The sequence below is a fragment of the Carassius gibelio genome, chromosome A2, assembly GCF_023724105.1.
Source record: "Carassius gibelio isolate Cgi1373 ecotype wild population from Czech Republic chromosome A2, carGib1.2-hapl.c, whole genome shotgun sequence".
NCBI classification, from domain to species: Eukaryota; Metazoa; Chordata; class Actinopteri; order Cypriniformes; family Cyprinidae; genus Carassius; species Carassius gibelio.
This window is the reverse complement of record NC_068372.1, coordinates 13,040,504-13,057,614: the sequence shown is the minus strand read 5'-3', so window position 1 is coordinate 13,057,614 and position 17,111 is coordinate 13,040,504. Positions and strand designations below refer to the sequence as shown.

The 17,111-nt window shown below is 39.5% G+C and overlaps 2 protein-coding genes across 4 annotated transcripts in view; both read right to left on the bottom strand.

Annotated features, from left to right (window-relative positions):
• Positions 1-17,111, bottom strand: part of LOC128026854 (chloride channel protein 2-like) — a 54,737-nt gene that overhangs the window by 4,726 nt on the left and 32,900 nt on the right. Inside the window, exons 1-17 of one of the 3 annotated variants that reach the window (XM_052614111.1) lie at positions 15,602-15,835; positions 15,103-15,181; positions 14,845-14,970; positions 14,677-14,761; positions 14,237-14,338; positions 13,967-14,051; positions 13,623-13,781; positions 12,894-12,963; positions 12,406-12,516; positions 11,871-12,081; positions 11,630-11,763; positions 10,450-10,628; positions 3,567-3,675; positions 3,397-3,443; positions 1,857-1,922; positions 1,144-1,182; positions 433-537 (exon numbers count right to left, since the gene is read on the bottom strand). In XM_052614111.1, coding sequence (XP_052470071.1) covers positions 433-537; positions 1,144-1,182; positions 1,857-1,922; positions 3,397-3,443; positions 3,567-3,675; positions 10,450-10,628; positions 11,630-11,763; positions 11,871-12,081; positions 12,406-12,516; positions 12,894-12,963; positions 13,623-13,781; positions 13,967-14,051; positions 14,237-14,338; positions 14,677-14,761; positions 14,845-14,970; positions 15,103-15,181; positions 15,602-15,658 — 1,764 coding nt within the window. In that variant the 5' untranslated portion in view covers positions 15,659-15,835. Of the gene's footprint in view, positions 1-432; positions 538-1,143; positions 1,183-1,856; positions 1,923-3,396; positions 3,444-3,566; positions 3,676-10,449; positions 10,629-11,629; positions 11,764-11,870; positions 12,082-12,405; positions 12,517-12,893; positions 12,964-13,622; positions 13,782-13,966; positions 14,052-14,236; positions 14,339-14,676; positions 14,762-14,844; positions 14,971-15,102; positions 15,182-15,601; positions 15,836-17,111 lie in introns of those variants that run through there. The other 2 variants (XM_052614095.1, XM_052614104.1) reach the window with 2 other exon arrangements.
• On the bottom strand, positions 3,735-9,568 carry LOC128026845 (uncharacterized protein K02A2.6-like). Its single transcript, XM_052614086.1, has one exon. The coding sequence runs from the start codon at positions 7,974-7,976 to the stop codon at positions 4,038-4,040; it is 3,939 nt and encodes a 1,312-aa protein (XP_052470046.1). The 5' UTR covers positions 7,977-9,568; the 3' UTR covers positions 3,735-4,037.

Genomic DNA, 17,111 nt, shown 5'->3' with positions numbered 1-17,111 from the left:
TACTTGTGATGTAAAAGGCGGCTGCTGACAAGTGGCTTATGGGACATTAAAAGTCATGATACCGAACAGGTAAACTCATCTACTCACTAGTCTGTTATAAATTAAATAATATTTTTTTTATTAATTATTATTAATTTTAGTTTGTATAGTTTGTTTACAGCCTACATTTAGCTTTTCCTTTCTGGGGATCATATTTAGACTTCAAAATTCATTAAACTTGTTAAATTGTTAAATTGTTAAATTGTGAAGATTAACTTAAAATGTGTAAGAATCATAAAGGCTTGTTGGTCACAGAGCTTATTTTGTGCTATAACTCAAAGGCAGAGGAAAAATCCTATTGGGTTTATGTAAAGGGAACTAGGGTGATGTAAACATACAAAAATACATAATCACTGCAGCACATAGGTTTGTCAGATACAGCAAATATTTTACCTTATGCAAAGATGTCCGTTCCACCAGCTGAAAGGGTGCAGGGTCTATTTTACAGTTGTTGAAATTAACAGCCGCATCCAACTGTTGCTCCTCCCACTCTGTTATCTGAAAAAAATAAAAATAATCATACATATATAATTATACATATATTATACATATACATATAATTTTTAAGGTTAAACTATTAAAAGTTCCTAAAACAAATTTAATGTAAACGTACAGGGTCAATTATTAGGTTTTATACTATTTATGCAAGATCATAGGATTATCCTGTCCATAAGCAGTCTATTAAATATTAAAGAGATACTTCAAGCAAAAATGCCAAGTCATCATTTGCTGACCCCAATGGCATTTCTAACCTGTATGACTTTCTTCCTTTAGTTGAACACAAAAGGAGATATTTATTGCAGAATATGCTCTTTTTCATTCAGTGACAGTGAGTAGTGACTATGCTTGTCAAGTATGATTTTCAAGGTCAAATTTTCAGTGTCTAATGTCTAAGGGTGAGGACACGAGGATGAGTAAATCATGATAGCATCTTTGCATAGCATTTGATTGAACTACCCCTTTAAAAAGCTACAGAACTAGCTCTATTACTGAGTCTCCTAAACAGGTGCAAATTAGGTTAAGTAAAGTGACAAATACAAACGTGTGACAAAAATCACGAAACAATTATAACTTAATTAAGAGTAAGTATAGAATTTAATATACCTCTGCTGTTGACATGTCATCTTCAACATCAGGTGAATCCTGAAAACATCAAGCCAAGAATTAGACACAGAAATGCACAGATGTCCCTTTCTTACGTTCTTGTCCTCACAAACGGTCATGCGATTCACTCAGTTCACAAGACAAGCTACACATACTAATGTAATCTACCGAAGCGGCTCAAGCTTTACTAAACATTAACAAGCTTAAGCAATACATTAAACGCAGCCCAGGGGAGGGTGAGGTAGATTGGATGCCATTACCAAGGCAATAAAGAAATAAGACAGGGAATAGCTTTTCAAAAGGTTTTTAATTTGATTGGAGAGGTTAAGTTCCCAGTTCAAAACTTGGACTTGAACCAACTTTGTAAAGCTTTGTTCAAAAGAAACAGGCTCAACTGCAACATCCCTTGATGTCTGCCTGTAGGTTTAAAAACGCGTTCGAAATCTTGACAACTGCACAACCAAACCATGCGTCACACAAACACACTCGTCCGATGAGATAAATATACACTTCATGGCATGATTCATCTCATGAGTCAGCTTGTTCCCTGTTCCCTAGAGGGGAAGAACGAAGCTGGAGGAGAGCATCAATACAGCACACAGGCAGAACGCAATAAGGCCTCTGAGTAAAGGCCCTATTGGCTGTGCCACTGCCACCCCCGATGATGCGTGTTTGTGGGCGAGCGGAACGAGTCCCTACGGCTGCGTTCTTACCGCCATGGGTATCTTCACACGCTTGGGCCTCCTGCTCCTCTTAGGAGCCTTGGGGCCAGCATTGCTCTTCCGGATAGAACAGATAGAAAAGGGAGGAGCATAAAGTGTTAATGTAATTCTAATGCATCCCCCCCCTTTAACAGCTGCACCTTCAGCATTGATTATTATCAAGGGACACTGTTAGAGCCATCAGTCCTCCGAAGAGAAAGACAGAAAGGGGTGTGTAACAAATAAATACAGCAGCCGAAATCCCATGTTAATACCAGGCTGACAGAACGCTCACTTTGCGCTGGACAACAGATGTCGCTTGATAAGAGAAGTCCTGTGGGATCCTACTTGAACATGAGGTGAAACTCCAACGAAACTGACTAAGGTTTTGTTCACACTGCACTTAAATCCTATTTGTTTTTCAAGTCAGGGGCTGGGTTCATAAAACATTCTGTAAGAAATACGAAATTCTGCTGAACTGCTGTTCTCTCGAAGAATGTTTTCTGTTCCCAAATAAAAGTTCAGAAGAATCTGTTTTAGATTATTTTATAGACTGAACTTAAGAAGAATCTGAATTCCTGGAAATAATATTTTGGAAAAAATAATGTAAACCTTTTAAAGTTAGGAAGAATTAAAAAATAAAAAAAATTATATATATATATATATATATATATATATATACACACACACACACACACACACACACACACACACACACATATATATATATATATATATATATATATATAGTTGGGGCAAGCAACCCACACATCACTGATACATAATTCACACATCACCGACATACACACACATGCATACTTGACACGTCCCCTTTAAGAGTTAGAGAGTTATGACAAAAAAGATATGACTGTTATGGTCTGATGCAGCAATCTCAACTTTTGATAGCTTAAAAGAGCACACTACATTTAAATATATGGAACAATATGAAAAACATGACTCTGCGTGCTAAGTCTCAAACGCAAAACTTGTCATCATCTTTTTATGAAAAACAAGATGTCAAGAAGATATTTGAGAACTTCTTTAGAATAATAAAAAAAATGCATTCAAGGAATATTCTTCTAAACTTCAGAGAATTTATCTTAGGAAATTTCTTACGTTCTTGCTTAAGAAGATTTTTGTAAATCCAACCCCTTAACTGTATTTTTGTCCAATTTTAAAAAGCGGATCCGTTTAGCATTCAATAACTACAAATGTGAGTGAATTCAGATATTCTGCAGCATAGATGTTGAATAGAAATACTTGAAATCTAAATCTGATTTTATCCACATATTTATGTGCTTTGAATAACATTTGTCAAACAGGAGACAACTAAACAGAAGTGAGCTGAATACACTAAAATATACAGGCTGTCTGAACAAAGACTAAGACAAGCACTGAAACATTGAAAAAGATGTTTAGGCTAATCGTGAGGCTGGTCTGGCAGATGGTTCCTCTTGTGTCTCTCTTCCCATATTCAGTCTCTGGGCACCTGTAAAATCTACAGCTACATAAGTGCCACGTATCACCCACAATCCCTAGAGAGCCATCGTACCTCAACTAGCTCCTTCACAGGTTCCCCAGAGGAGAGGTTTGGAGAGCCTGCAGAAGAGGATTGATTAGATTAACACAAGATGGGTGCATACCAGGGGTCGCAGACGGTGCGCAACACGAAATACATGAGTAGGAGGAGTTGAAATGTGTGAGTAAGTGTTATATACATACTGTTCAATGACTCTGTGTTGCTGATTGCAGACACCGTCTTCAGAGCAGACTTGAGGGGGATCTGGGAGTTAGTCAGTGTGGGGCTGAAGGAGGACTCTTCAGTGGAGATCTGGAGGAAAACAGTCTTGTAGTGTTTGTCTAACACAAATTAGAGTCGAGACAATGACGGCAAGTCTTCCTTTCTTTTTACTGTGCAGTATTAGAATGAACAACTTTGTGAACACTTGTTTCTTTCTTCTCTTTGTGAACAATTGACTGGCCAACCAAAATATAACCCTGAGTTAATCTAGAGTGGCAAGCAGTGCTTATTCCTGAGTTCACATTCTACTCAATACACTACACTTCCTCCCCACCTAGATAAGAAAATCTTAACAAACAATAGTTCTCTTTTAACAAAAACTTTTTTTTTTTTTTTCAAAAGGAACAAACTTATACTACTGTATGACTATAATGTCCACTCCAGGTTCCTTATTATAAATCCAGACGGTTTGGTGGTTTCCGGACACGGGTAGGGTAACGTTTCTCTTCACAAGTTGGAGTTAGTGCTTGTGGCACGTCACTGGAAGATACAGTGCCATCTTGAAGTGCTGTTGTATCACTTCCACTGGAAACAGTATCGGTAGTGGTGAATGGAACACTCGAAGGAACACTTTCCAGAGAAACATTGGATCTTCTCAACTGATCAATGTGTCGTCTCCAGATAGTGTCTGGTGCAATCTCAACTGTATATGAGAGTGGTCCTGTTCTTTCTTTGACCTTTGCAGGTGTCCATTTGTGATCTCCTCTGTAGTTCCTAGCAAGCACACACTCTCCAATTTCCAACTCTCTTGTTTTTTCCCCTCCTTGTGATTGCTTTATCTGTCTGTCATGTATGGTCCTCCTCAGATTAGGTTTCAACAAATCCAGCCTTGAACGTAAGGGTCTACCAAGGAACAACATGGCAGGTGTTCGATTTGTGGTGACATGAGTTGCATTTCGATATGCAAACAAGAAATTGTGTAGCTTCTGGTTCAGTGTGATCTTTTCACATGTCATGGCCCGTAGTGCATTCTTCAAGCTCTGCACAAATCTCTCAGCTAAGCCATTTGTAGCTGGGTGGTAGGGCGCTGAGGTCACATGTTTGATTCCATTGTTCTTTAAGAAGATCTGGAACTCCTCAGATATAAACTGGGGACCATTGTCACTCACCAGCTGTTCTGGTACACCAGTCCTTGCAAAAAGCTCTCTCAGAACAGTCACAGTTTGGCCGGCGGTTGTGGAGGTCATACTGAACACTTCTGGCCACTTTGAACACGCATCGACCACAACCAAGAATGTGGTGCCCATGAAAGGACCCGCAAAGTCAACATGAATCCTTTGCCATGGTAAGGCAGGCCACTCCCAAGGATGTAGTGGTGCAGTCTTCGGCATCTTTTGCACATGTTGACATCCTGTACAATGCATAGCGAGCTGCTCGATCTGCTGGTCTATTCCAGGCCACCATACGAAACTCCTAGCAAGTGACTTCATCTTTACCACTCCTAGATGCCCAACATGCAGCTCCTCCAACACTTGAGTTCGCAACTTAGGAGGTACAACAACTCTTAATCCCCACATGATGCAACCACCATCCAGAGTCAGTTCATCACGGCGCTGATAAAAGTGTGTGAAACGAATTTTCTGCTCTGCATTCCAGCCAGACTGTACAGCTGAATATACCTGAGACAATCCAGGATCTCTCCTTGTTTCTCTCCGAATCATTTCGTCAGTAACAGGAGAACTCTCAAGCTGAGCAATTGTAAAAACGTCCAAAGGTGTGCTTACGTTCTCTGTCTTTGAATCACACCCATCCAATGGTAGACGTGATAGTCCATCAGCATTAGCGTGTCTGTGTGTTCTTTTGAATTCAATCTGGTATCTATGTCCTCCAAGAAACAATGCCCACCTTTGCATCCGTGCTGCTGCTGTCAGTGGAACCCCTTTCTGAGGACTGAAGATGGAAACCAACGGCTGATGGTCTGTAACCAAGGTAAAGTTGTTTCCATACAGATATTGATTGAATCGTTTTACACCCCATACCAGGCTCAAAGCTTCCCTATCAATCTGCGCATAGTTCTTCTCTGCCGCACTGAGGGAGCGTGATGCGAAAGCTATGGGGCGCTCCGTTCCATCACCCATCACATGCGATAGCACCGCCCCAATGCCGTATGGTGAGGCGTCGCATGCCAACTTTAGTGGCTTGCCTGGGTCATAGTGAGTCAGAACTGTATCTGACATCACTAGTTTCTTTGCTTCCTGAAAAGCTTGCCTACATTGCTTTGTCCACATCCATTTCTTTCCTGTTTGCAACAGGGCATTTAGAGGATGGAGAACAGTCGCCAGATTTGGCAAAAACCTGTTGTAGTAATTGACAAATCCAAGGAAAGATCTCAATTGTGAGACATCTTGCGGTTCTGGAGCCTCTGCAACAGCCCTTAGCTTGTCTTGACACTTGTGCAGACCATTCACATCAATTTTGTGTCCACAATACGTGATGGTTTTCTTGAAAAACTCACACTTGTCCCGTCTTGCATGCAGTCCATACTCTTCCAATTTCTTTAAAACCCGAGCTAAATTCTCCAAGTGACTACTTTCACTATCACCTGTGACAATGATGTCATCGAGGTAGCATTGGGTACCAGGACAACCCTGAAGTACCTGATCCATAGCTCTTTGCCACAAAGCCGGTGCTGAGGCGACGCCAAAAACAAGCCTGTTATAGCGATACAAGCCCTTGAGAGTATTTATAGTCAAGAACACTTTTGAGTCCTCCTCCATTTCCATCTGTAAATATGCTTCCGCCAAGTCTATTTTACTGAAGAGCTGTCCACCTGCAAGTGTAGCAAAAATATCCTCTATTCTTGGTAGTGGATATTGTTCTACCTGCAGTTCAGGGTTGATTGAGACCTTAAAATCCCCGCAAAGTCTAACAGTTCCATCTTTCTTGGCAACAGGAACAACTGGAGTTGCCCAGGGACTCCAGTCAACCTTTGAAAGTATTCCTTCAGCTTCCAACCGATCCAGCTCATTTTCCACTTTCTGGCGAATAGCATAGGGAACAGGCCGTGCCTTGTGAAACTTGGGAACTGCATTCTCATTCAGGGTTATCTTTCCTTTTATATGCTTCAGAGTTCCTATTCCAGACTGAAACACAGCTACAGCCCCATCCAGCACTTTTTCCAGTTTCAATTGAGTGCACGTCGATGTAGGAACTGTGATTTGCAGACTTTTTATGGATTTCCAGTCCAGCTGCAATTTCCTCAACCAGTCACGTCCCCAAAGTGCTGGTCCCTCTGTACGTACTATGTACAGATCTAATTCACTCTGTTGATCATTGTACTTCACAGTCACGGGCATCACCCCTAGAGGGATTATGGGCTCACCAGTATATGTTTTCAGATTAACAGGCGATGGCTTTAATTTAGTCGTTTTGAAATATTTTTCAAACTCGTACTGTGACATTACTGATACAGCGGAGCCTGTATCCAGTTCCATCCTGATTTTCTGTCCATTCACTTGAGGTGTAAGCCAGATTGCTTGTTTTAAGTCACTTTTCAGACTGTAGATTTCTAAATTGGCCAACCCTGTGTCACTTTCTTCATCTGAGTTTTGGGCGACAATATGGACATTCCTACTTTTCTTTTGCTGAACCTTGTACTGTCTCTCTTTCTCAATATATGGTACATCCGACCGACATGCTCTTTGTATGTGTCCAACTTTGTTGCATTTTCTGCAAATTTCAGTTTTAAATCTGCACTGATTTGCTTTGTGTCCACCCCTGTCACAACGGTAACACAGTTCAACTTTTTGCATTATTCTTTTAGGTTTAACTGCAGTGGTCACCTTGTTTACAGACATTTTTACTCCTGATCTCAGCTCTACGGCGTCTCTGGCAGCCGTTTCCATGGCGACAGCAATTTCAACTGCACGTTTAAATGTTAGATCTGCCTCCGTGAGCAATCTCTTCTGTATACTCTCCTGTGAAATGCCACAGACTAGACGATCTCTCAGCGCGTCATTTAATCCATCCCCAAACTGACAGTGTTCTGACAATTTCTTTAATTCAGCTACATAAACAGCGATTGACTCTCCGTCATTCTGATTCCGTTTATGAAATCTGAACCGTTCTGCAATGAGCAGCGGTTTTGGCGCTAGATGCTCTTGCAATGTCTTCACAATGTTGTCGAAACTAAGATCAGCAGGCTTATTGGGAGCAGTGAGGCTTCTCAGCAAAGCATAAGCTTTCCCTCCTATCGCACTCAACAGCACTGACACCCGTTTTTCATCATCAATGTCATTAGCTTTGAAATACTGCTCGATTCGTTCACAGTACAAAGTCCAATCATCCGTGGCACTTTCAAATGGATCAATCTTTCCGATATATCCTGCCATCTTTCTTCATTTACTTACTATTTTGCGCTGAATCTATCCCTCATCGCCGTGAGACTGAGTTTTTTTTTTTTTTTTTTATCCTCGTCGCCAACTGTAGTGTTTGTCTAACACAAATTAGAGTCGAGACAATGACGGCAAGTCTTCCTTTCTTTTTACTGTGCAGTATTAGAATGAACAACTTTGTGAACACTTGTTTCTTTCTTCTCTTTGTGAACAATTGACTGGCCAACCAAAATATAACCCTGAGTTAATCTAGAGTGGCAAGCAGTGCTTATTCCTGAGTTCACATTCTACTCAATACACTACAAGTCTGTTACATCCACGTATAAGTAAGTTTGATTACGAACACAGACTTCATGTACTCCCAGCTGTATTGCTGAACTCAGAAATGACAGCCTGTCGGGAAGAAACTCTTTGGGATGAAACAGAAAGCATGAAAAAACACCTGCAATCTGTGACACAGCAATCTGATAATCTTTATACTTCTTGAGAAATACAGACAAATGGGAAACACAGACTCCGAAAATAATGTCAGGCTAACATTGAATATAATTCCTATTCTCACTATTTACTAGTTGCTTTTTTTTTGCATGCATATTGATAGCATATTGGCTGTTTATTAGTACTTATTAGTACTTATATAGCACATAATAATGTCTTATTATTACACATGACCATATTCTTCCTTAACTACCTTACTAACTATTAATGAGCAGTAATTAGGAGTTTATTGAGGCAAAAGTCATAGTTAATATTTATTTATACTGTAAGTGAGAACTGGACCTTAGAATAAAGTGTGTACAAACTTATTTTTTCACTTTCTCTGTGTTGTTCCAAACCCATATGGCGTTTTCAGCCAAGCATGGAAGAAGAAATGTTTATGCAGTACTACGAAAGCTCACAACGACCAATGAACACTTATAAAAGAACCATAAAAGGAGTCCATGTGCCTCATTTGCTAGATTTCAAGGCATACTACACAGGCTGAAATTTAGGTCCTTAATTATGGAAAATGTGCCTCTTCTCTTCAGCTCTCAAATCTCATGCTACATCTTGCATGTTCAGTTGCTTTCAGAGGTGCAGAATATATCAGTTCCACACTGATATTTTTGGATTTAAGGCATTGTTGGATATTTAATTGTTCATGCTCACTTTATTTTAACATTTAAATTAACACTAACTTAAAATTAATATTTTAAAACAAATCATTTAATAATACTGTTTCATGTAATCTTTAGCAAATATCTAAATGAATATCCATTGTATTACTATTATACTGTATTATTTGCTGTGAAGCCTAAATTCATTTGTAGCATTTCATATGATGGAATTGAGCTTTTAGTGTTTCATTTTAATTTAATTTAGACAAATATGGCACAATGTAGAAACTACAGATATGAATTCATCAGCTACTGTCCATAATCTGAAAATAATTATCGGCGTATCATTAGTGGCCATAATGCTAATATTAATGCACCCCTGAAGGCTTTTTAGCATCTAAAACATTGTGCAATCTGAAAGTGCATGTGAGGTTTCAGTTTCACAGAAAAATTGCATTCAGGCTTAGAAAAACATGTGAATCTACACTACTGTTCAAACGTCTAGGGTCAGTGCGTCCTTGCTGAATAAAAACACTAGTTACTTATTAGCTAGAAGTGTGCTAATAAACAGCCAATATGTTAATAATAGACATATGTTTTATAAGTATACTTATAAAGCAAATATTCTGCATGACTATATTTTGCATCCTTTAATCCTACCCAATACCTAAACTAAACAAATACCTTAAAAACTAGTAATAAGCAGCAATTAGGAGTTTTCTAAAACAGAATTCATAGTTAATAGTTAGTTAAAGGTGCTGTAGGGAACTTTTGTAAAAAAATATTTTTTTACATATTTGTTAAACCTGTCATTATGTCCTGACAGTAGAATATGAGACAGATAATCTGTGAAAAAATCAAGCTCCTCTGGCTCCTCCCAGTGGTCCTATTGCCATTTGCAGGAACTCCATCGCTCCCGGTAAAAAATAACCAATCAGAGCTGCGGTCCGTAACTTTGTGTTCAAAATGTAGAAAAATGTATATAATAAGCGAGTACACCATGAATCCATTTTCCAAACCGTGTTTTTGGCTTGTCCTGAATCACTAGGGTGCACCTATAATAAGTGTTTATATTCAGACTATTTTAGATTGCTTCGGGGGTACCGCGGCAGAGTAACCCAGTACCTTTGTGATTCTTCATAGACATAAACAGAGAGAAGTAGTTCCGGCTACGATGTCCTTCCGCAAGATGCAAGCAGTTATGTTTATTAACCGCTAGAGCGTCAAAAGTTCCCTACCGCAGCTTTAAGATCTCAAAATAAAGTGTAATCAAAAAAGTATTGACCCCAAACTTTTGAGTGGTAGTCCATATCTGATTCATCTTTATAATGATATGCCTTTCATTCCAGTATTGTAAATTAACACTAGCATACCAGGAACCGTACGCCACAACCAGTCCTGGAGGGAGAGTCTTGGGGGAAGGTGGGCACATGGGTGCCATTGTCCTGAGCACGTTCTCTCAAGTACTCCAGCCTGCGAGCTCGGCAGAGCTGCTGCGAGAGCAGGGACTGAAGCTGGGAGCGCTCTATAGAGCCCAGCAGGATCATGGACTCTGGAGCCAGGTGGGGACACAGGCAAGGGAGACAGAAAGAAAGAGAGAGAAAGAGAGAAGTGAGAGAGACACAGCGGGAGAGCTGGAGGAATGGGGGATAGCAAAGGGAAAGTGTGGGAGGGTGGGAAAGGAGATGGACAAGGTAAAGAATGTGTCTGTGACAGGGTATGATGTGGAATTGTGGGATAACATTTCCAACTGTAAGCTTTCATTTGGGAGCATCAAGAAAACATCAAGCAAAACATCCAAAAGTATTTACAGCCTCATTTTTGCACACTTATTTACTTGTATTTTGTATTTACACTGTCTCCATTGTTAAGCATCACACAAACTAAAACTGTACACTTCTCGTGGTCAAGCAATACATCAACTCAGAATTGCTATATCCAGAAATCAATCCAATATACTGATTTGGTGCTCGAGAAACATTTAGTATCAAACAGCTGTGCTTCTTAATATTTTTGTGGATACTTTTTTTTGATGAATAGAACGTTCAAAAGAGCAACGTTAATTTGAAATAGTAATATTTTGGAACATTAAATATGTCTTTACTATCACATACGTTCAGTTTAATGTAGCCTTTCTGGAAAGTATAATAATAATAATTTTAATACATAGTTTTAGGTCAGCAAATTAGCTTTTTTTAATATAAATTAATACATCTTAGATTTTATGTATGTATTATATGTAGTACACACACACACAAACACACTACTTTGCTCTCTAGATATTGGCATCAGTCATTTAAAACTCATCCTGAACACTGCTCATTTCTTGCCAAAAATCTTTCCGCAATCAGAAGCTGGTATTGAAGAGTTATTTCAGACGAATCACTCTTCTACACTGAGCAAAATGGGGAAAAAAGTATCACATCTGTCTCACATCTGTCTTAAAATTTCTAATGTAAGATAGTGGTATGAAGGACATATGCACAACAAATTATTATTATTTTTTTTTAAATTAAATTAAAATATTTATTACAGATATTTTATATGACTCACCTTTGGACTCCACCAAGGCCAGGGTTTTAAGCTGGCCTGTTATGAGCGCTTCCTGCAGGTCCCGGTAAGAGGAGGAGAGAGTGATATACCGCACGTCTCTCACCATTATGTCCTCCACACGGATATTATATTTCCTACATGTAAAAAAATCAAATAAAAAGAGAAATAGAAGTGAGCATTGAAATTCCAGGGAACTGATATGAGAGTGACAATTTGGGAAAGTTAAGTAAACAGCCCTCACTCCTGTCCCCAGCCCAGCTCTGGCAGGTAGGGAAGTTTCTGGATCCGGATGATGGAATCGTAGAGGGAAGGCTGCAGACTCTGGGCCACGGCATTGGCCAATATCACGGCGATCATCACGGGCAGGATGTGCGAGATTTGCCCGGTCAGCTCGAACACAATGACGGCGGTGGACACGGTGTGAGTGACTGCGCCGGAAAGAGCCGCCGCCCCTGTGGGAATCACCATTTCATCTCGTATCAAACTACAGTCGCAGTCACCTGCCGCAAGCCATCTGATTTCCTATTGTGCTCCTGACAAGCTTTCTGCTCCGCTGCACACTGCAGCACTACCTCTGAAACAATTTCCACGGGCGAGATCTAATTTGGCTGTTGGTCTGTGTGGGGTAATGAAAAATGTATGACTCTTGCATACAACACCCTGCAGGTTCAATTACGTGTGAGAATAAGATATAGCCACGACGGGCTGAAACTGATGGCTTTTGAAAGAAAACTAATGGATATCCCAGAGAAGGCATGCACAATCGACGGTCTCACCTACAACTGCGTATGCGCCGGGAACTATGGGATATACAGTGCTGTCAGCATGTATTCCTTCGGGGAAGACGGCGGCCATGCTCTCGCCCACCAGTCGACCGAACCCGGCCCCTGCACGACAAACAGAATTCACAATTTAGATACAATGACGTTTTGGGAGTTACAAAAACCCCAACGTGTCCTTGACGTATACTTACATGAGATCACAAACACTGACTCCTGAATAAAGCTGCAGTGATTTCACGACTTTACACACAGGCTTTAGTGAATAAGACAGTGACGAGGGATGGGAATGGAGAACATGATTGCGGGAAAAGGAAAACAACCATTAAGAACAAACTTAAAGTATGGTGGCTGGTATGAACACAAGAGCAAAACGATGTTCAAAAGTGCTCGCTCATACAATAGTGAATTGAAATGGAAACCAAACGAGCATATCCCACAGTGCTGACTTTCAAAACCAACACACGCACACGATAATCACATACCGATGAGGAAAACCGGCATGAAGGCCCCACAAGGAACAGGCATTGTTGTGGCCAAAGCTGACATCCAGAACTGAAGAAGACGTTTAGAAGCCACAAGGTCACACACTTGAACAATGACACCGTTTAATAATTAAGCAATATCACACTCGCTGTTGTGATGCTGTAGTTAAAAAAAAAATCAGGATGACTGTGATTTGCCTGCAGCTGAATCAAGCTGGTTTTTACTATATATCATAAGCACAATTCAACACATACAGTAAATAGCTAAAACCAGAAGTTAATACTTAGTGACTGCCATTTCAGAGACATTATGACCATATGTTTTATTTATTTGCAACTAGAATAAATATAAAAGAAGCTGTATAATACAATAATGTTAGATTCACATATTGCCTAGTGTTTTACATTGAAATACTTCATCCAAAAATAAAAATGTATTGAAAATACACACACCCTCAGATCAAGCACCATTAAAAAGAAACAGGTTGGTGGATTTTGATTTGACAACAGAGGATGGACTTTTCTAGTGGAGGAATTAGACTTTTGGTATTTTGGCCAGAAACAATGGTTTAAAGTTATAGGTGTAATGCTAAATTTCTCCAAATATGTTCAGATGAAAAACAAACTCGGCCTGAGGGGTGATTGCATTTTTAACAGTTTTGAATTTGGGTTGAACTATTCCTTTAACAATCATGGTCTTCATATTCAACATAATATGATGAGACACACCTTCATGACAATGAAGAGGAGGAGTGTGATAAACACACCGACTTGTGGATGCTTCCAGGCCTGGGGTACTTCACTTGAATACGCAAACTCCTCAGCAACACCTTGCTTGTACCAGGTCTGGTTGTCAAACAGTGCCACTAGTGACTCATGTTGAGTCAGCTAAATGAGGAGGCAGCGCAGTTTGTTATTTAATGCAGAAGAACTGATCTCCAACAAATAAATCTATCAGCATGAGGCACACTCGAAAGACTGGAAAAGTCTGGTTGTGTAGAAAGAAGAAAGACATAGAGAATGAAATCTGAAGGAATTGAAATGAGAGACAAGATAAACATGAAACATCAGACCTGGCCTGCCATGAACTGTCCAAACCCTGGAGGAAAGGTGAGTGTAGAGACAAGAAGAGTGACCACTGCTGGATACACTAGTCTTCTATGGGATATACAAACATGAGAAAGAAAACTTTTAAATAAAAATACTAAATACATGTTAAATTATTATAAAGTAATATTCTTTGTAAAATTCTTTACAATGGAACGAAAATTTATACTGAGCTAGTACCTAAAAAAATGCATTGGACAATGAGAAATACTGTTGAGAAGCAGTAAAAAACTCACTTTTTTAGCAAAAACTTGTTGATGGTTTTCTGTTTTCTCATAGACTCTACTATGATCCTGTTCAGGTAGACAAACAACGCACCTCCAAAACCACTGGCAATCCTGAGAAAACAACAACAAACAAACAGATTGCATTAATCTCATAAAACAAGAGGCATAACTATGATCATTGCACATTTCTATTTTACAAAAAAAAAAAAAAAAACTAATTTGTAGGGTTTAAAGACTAGACGTGTGAACCTGAACACAACTCTACATGTTTGAAAGCAGAAGCATAAGCTTTGCAAATAAACTGTTCTAATGCGCTCAGACATTTTTTACACAAATGTTCTTAGACAAGGATGTTGGTTTGCATGAAATCAGTGTTTTGACTACTGTAATTACAATTATGCAAATCGCATTCCTGTTTAGGAGAAAGACGGCGAAGGTGAGACACAAACCCGAGCACAGCAAAAGCTGGAAGCTCTTGGAGGTCAAAGGGAAAGTCCAGACGAAAGCGCGTTTTGAAGAGAGCCGTGATTGTCTCTGCAGTATGACGAAGAGAGAATGACAGTCAGAAATTCATGACGTATGAATCATCTGGCTATCATAACGGATTTTTCCCTCACCCTCATCCTTATTCCACACCGCCAGCACCCTGAAGATAAAAGCACTGAAGGTTGCCGCGAAGAATCCTCTCCAGTAGTTCCTCACAGCAAAGAACGTAGATGTGACCTCAATACTAAACAGCACTCCTGCCACAACACAGCAGATCATATGAAAACAACTCTGCTCAAAGCTGGAAGTGTACAGGGGAACGTAACTGTTATAAATGTGATATGGCGTTATCTCCAGTGGCCAGCTATGATCACAATGTCAGGACTTACCTCCAATAGGGGCCGCAAAGCAACAGCCCACCCCCACTGCACAGGCGGCTGACAGCATCTCAGTGTTTCTCAGCTCGTTCTGTCAGATTAACAAGAAAACCCAATGCATGCAAATCCTGTTTCAAATGACTGTCGCGGTGGCATTTAACAGACAGCCAAAAGTGGAACAGGGTAATTACACTGATGGATACATGGCAATGACATGCGGAACAAGGTACTGCTGTGAACACAGTTAAAAAATGGACAAACACTGCTCTTTCATTCACTATATGCTATCTTTGTGAGCGGTTTGCTACGGCCAGGTATGATGAAGTCCAGGAAGACTCTAAATTGCAATGGAAAAATGGTAAACTTAAAATAAAAAAATAAAATAAAAAAATCACAAATGGAGATTTAAAAATAAAATAAAATAAAATTAGATTTTTTTTTTTTCATTACAACACTTTCAGTAAATCTGATCACATGGACACACCCAAACATAATAATACCTGCATCTTACCTTGTTTCCCTCAAAGGGCTCTTCCTTCAGCAGTAAATCAAAATAACACACATACATGTGAATATCTGCACTCTGTTCTTTCAAAACCTAGCAATACTTTAAGTACTGACACTGTTGTTTAAGTTTCAAGTCTGTATCTATAAAAAAATTAGATAATTTAATTAAAAATAAATCTTAAAAAAGATTTTAAAATTTTGACTACGTTTGATCTGTCTGTCTATCTATCTACACATCCATTCCAAAAGAAATCTATCTATCTGTTTTTCCCTAGCCCTAATTGGAGCTCATTCATATCCAACTATCAAGGGTAACACCCACAGGTATGAGGTGTTGGACAAATAATTATCAGTACGACCTGTTACCCCAGACCCCACTGCCTGATTAACTGTGCAAACATGTCATTGACATTTGCCTAATTAAAGTGCATTCAATTACAGTGCAACAGTTCAAATGTGCCGGAATGTTTATGTTCTCCGATTTTCTGTCAGATTCGCTCTGCTATAACAACATGTTATTGATCCATTCCCCAGCGTGCTGTGATCTCTCGGGTTACTTTGTGGGAAGAGTCCAGAGGGTTTATGTGGAATCACATAAAGGCTGACAAACGGCTCCATTCACTGTGCTTGACATTCCCTCGAGAACCGACACCTTGTGTACTCTGACTAATCACAGACTAACGAAAAACCCTAGAGAACCCTCAGCTGCTTGTTTGTATGATACACGCAGATGAGACTGGAAGAACAAGGCCATGATATTCCGGTTGCAGTGACATGTAAAGTAATGATACAAACACAAGTCATTGGTAACGCTTTATGATATCTCTCATTAATGGGTCATTATTAACAGGCCATTGCATCATTTAACAAATATTATATGATGTTTAATTGATCAGTAGTTAAAGTACAGTCAAATATTATTAGCAGGTGTTACCCCAACTATTGTTGTTTTCAGTGTTTTTTTCCTTTTCAAGGAGAGTCTGAAAATATCAGGTAGATTTAAACTAATGTTAACTCTTTGTGCACATTTGCTTTCTAATTCCTTCATTTTAGAGTGTGACAGCAGTGCCCAAAAGGGTTCTTAAAGCTGCGGTAGGTAACTTTTGACGCTCTAGCGGTTAATAAACAGAACTGCTTGCGTCTTGCGGAAGGACATCGTAGCCGGAACTACTTCTCTCTGTTTATGTCTATGAAGAATCACAAAGGTACTGGTTTACTCCGCTGCGGTACCCCCGAAGCAATCTAAAATAGTCTGAATATAAACACTTATTATAGATGCACCCTAGTGATTCAGGACAAGCTAAAAACACGGTTTGGAAAATGGATTCATGTTGTACTCGCTTATTATATAAATCTTCTACATTTTGAACACAAACAAAGTTACGGACCGCAGCTCTGATTGATTGTTTCTTACCGGGAACGCATGCATTTCTGCAAATGGCAATAGGACCACTGGGAGGAGCCAGAGGAGCTTGATTTTTTTCACAGATTATCCGTCTCATATTCTACTGTCA

Coding starts and splice junctions, on each gene's coding strand:
- LOC128026845 (XM_052614086.1), bottom strand. CDS start 7,976: ATGGCAGGATATATCGGAAAGATTGATCCATTTGAAAGTGCCACGGAT.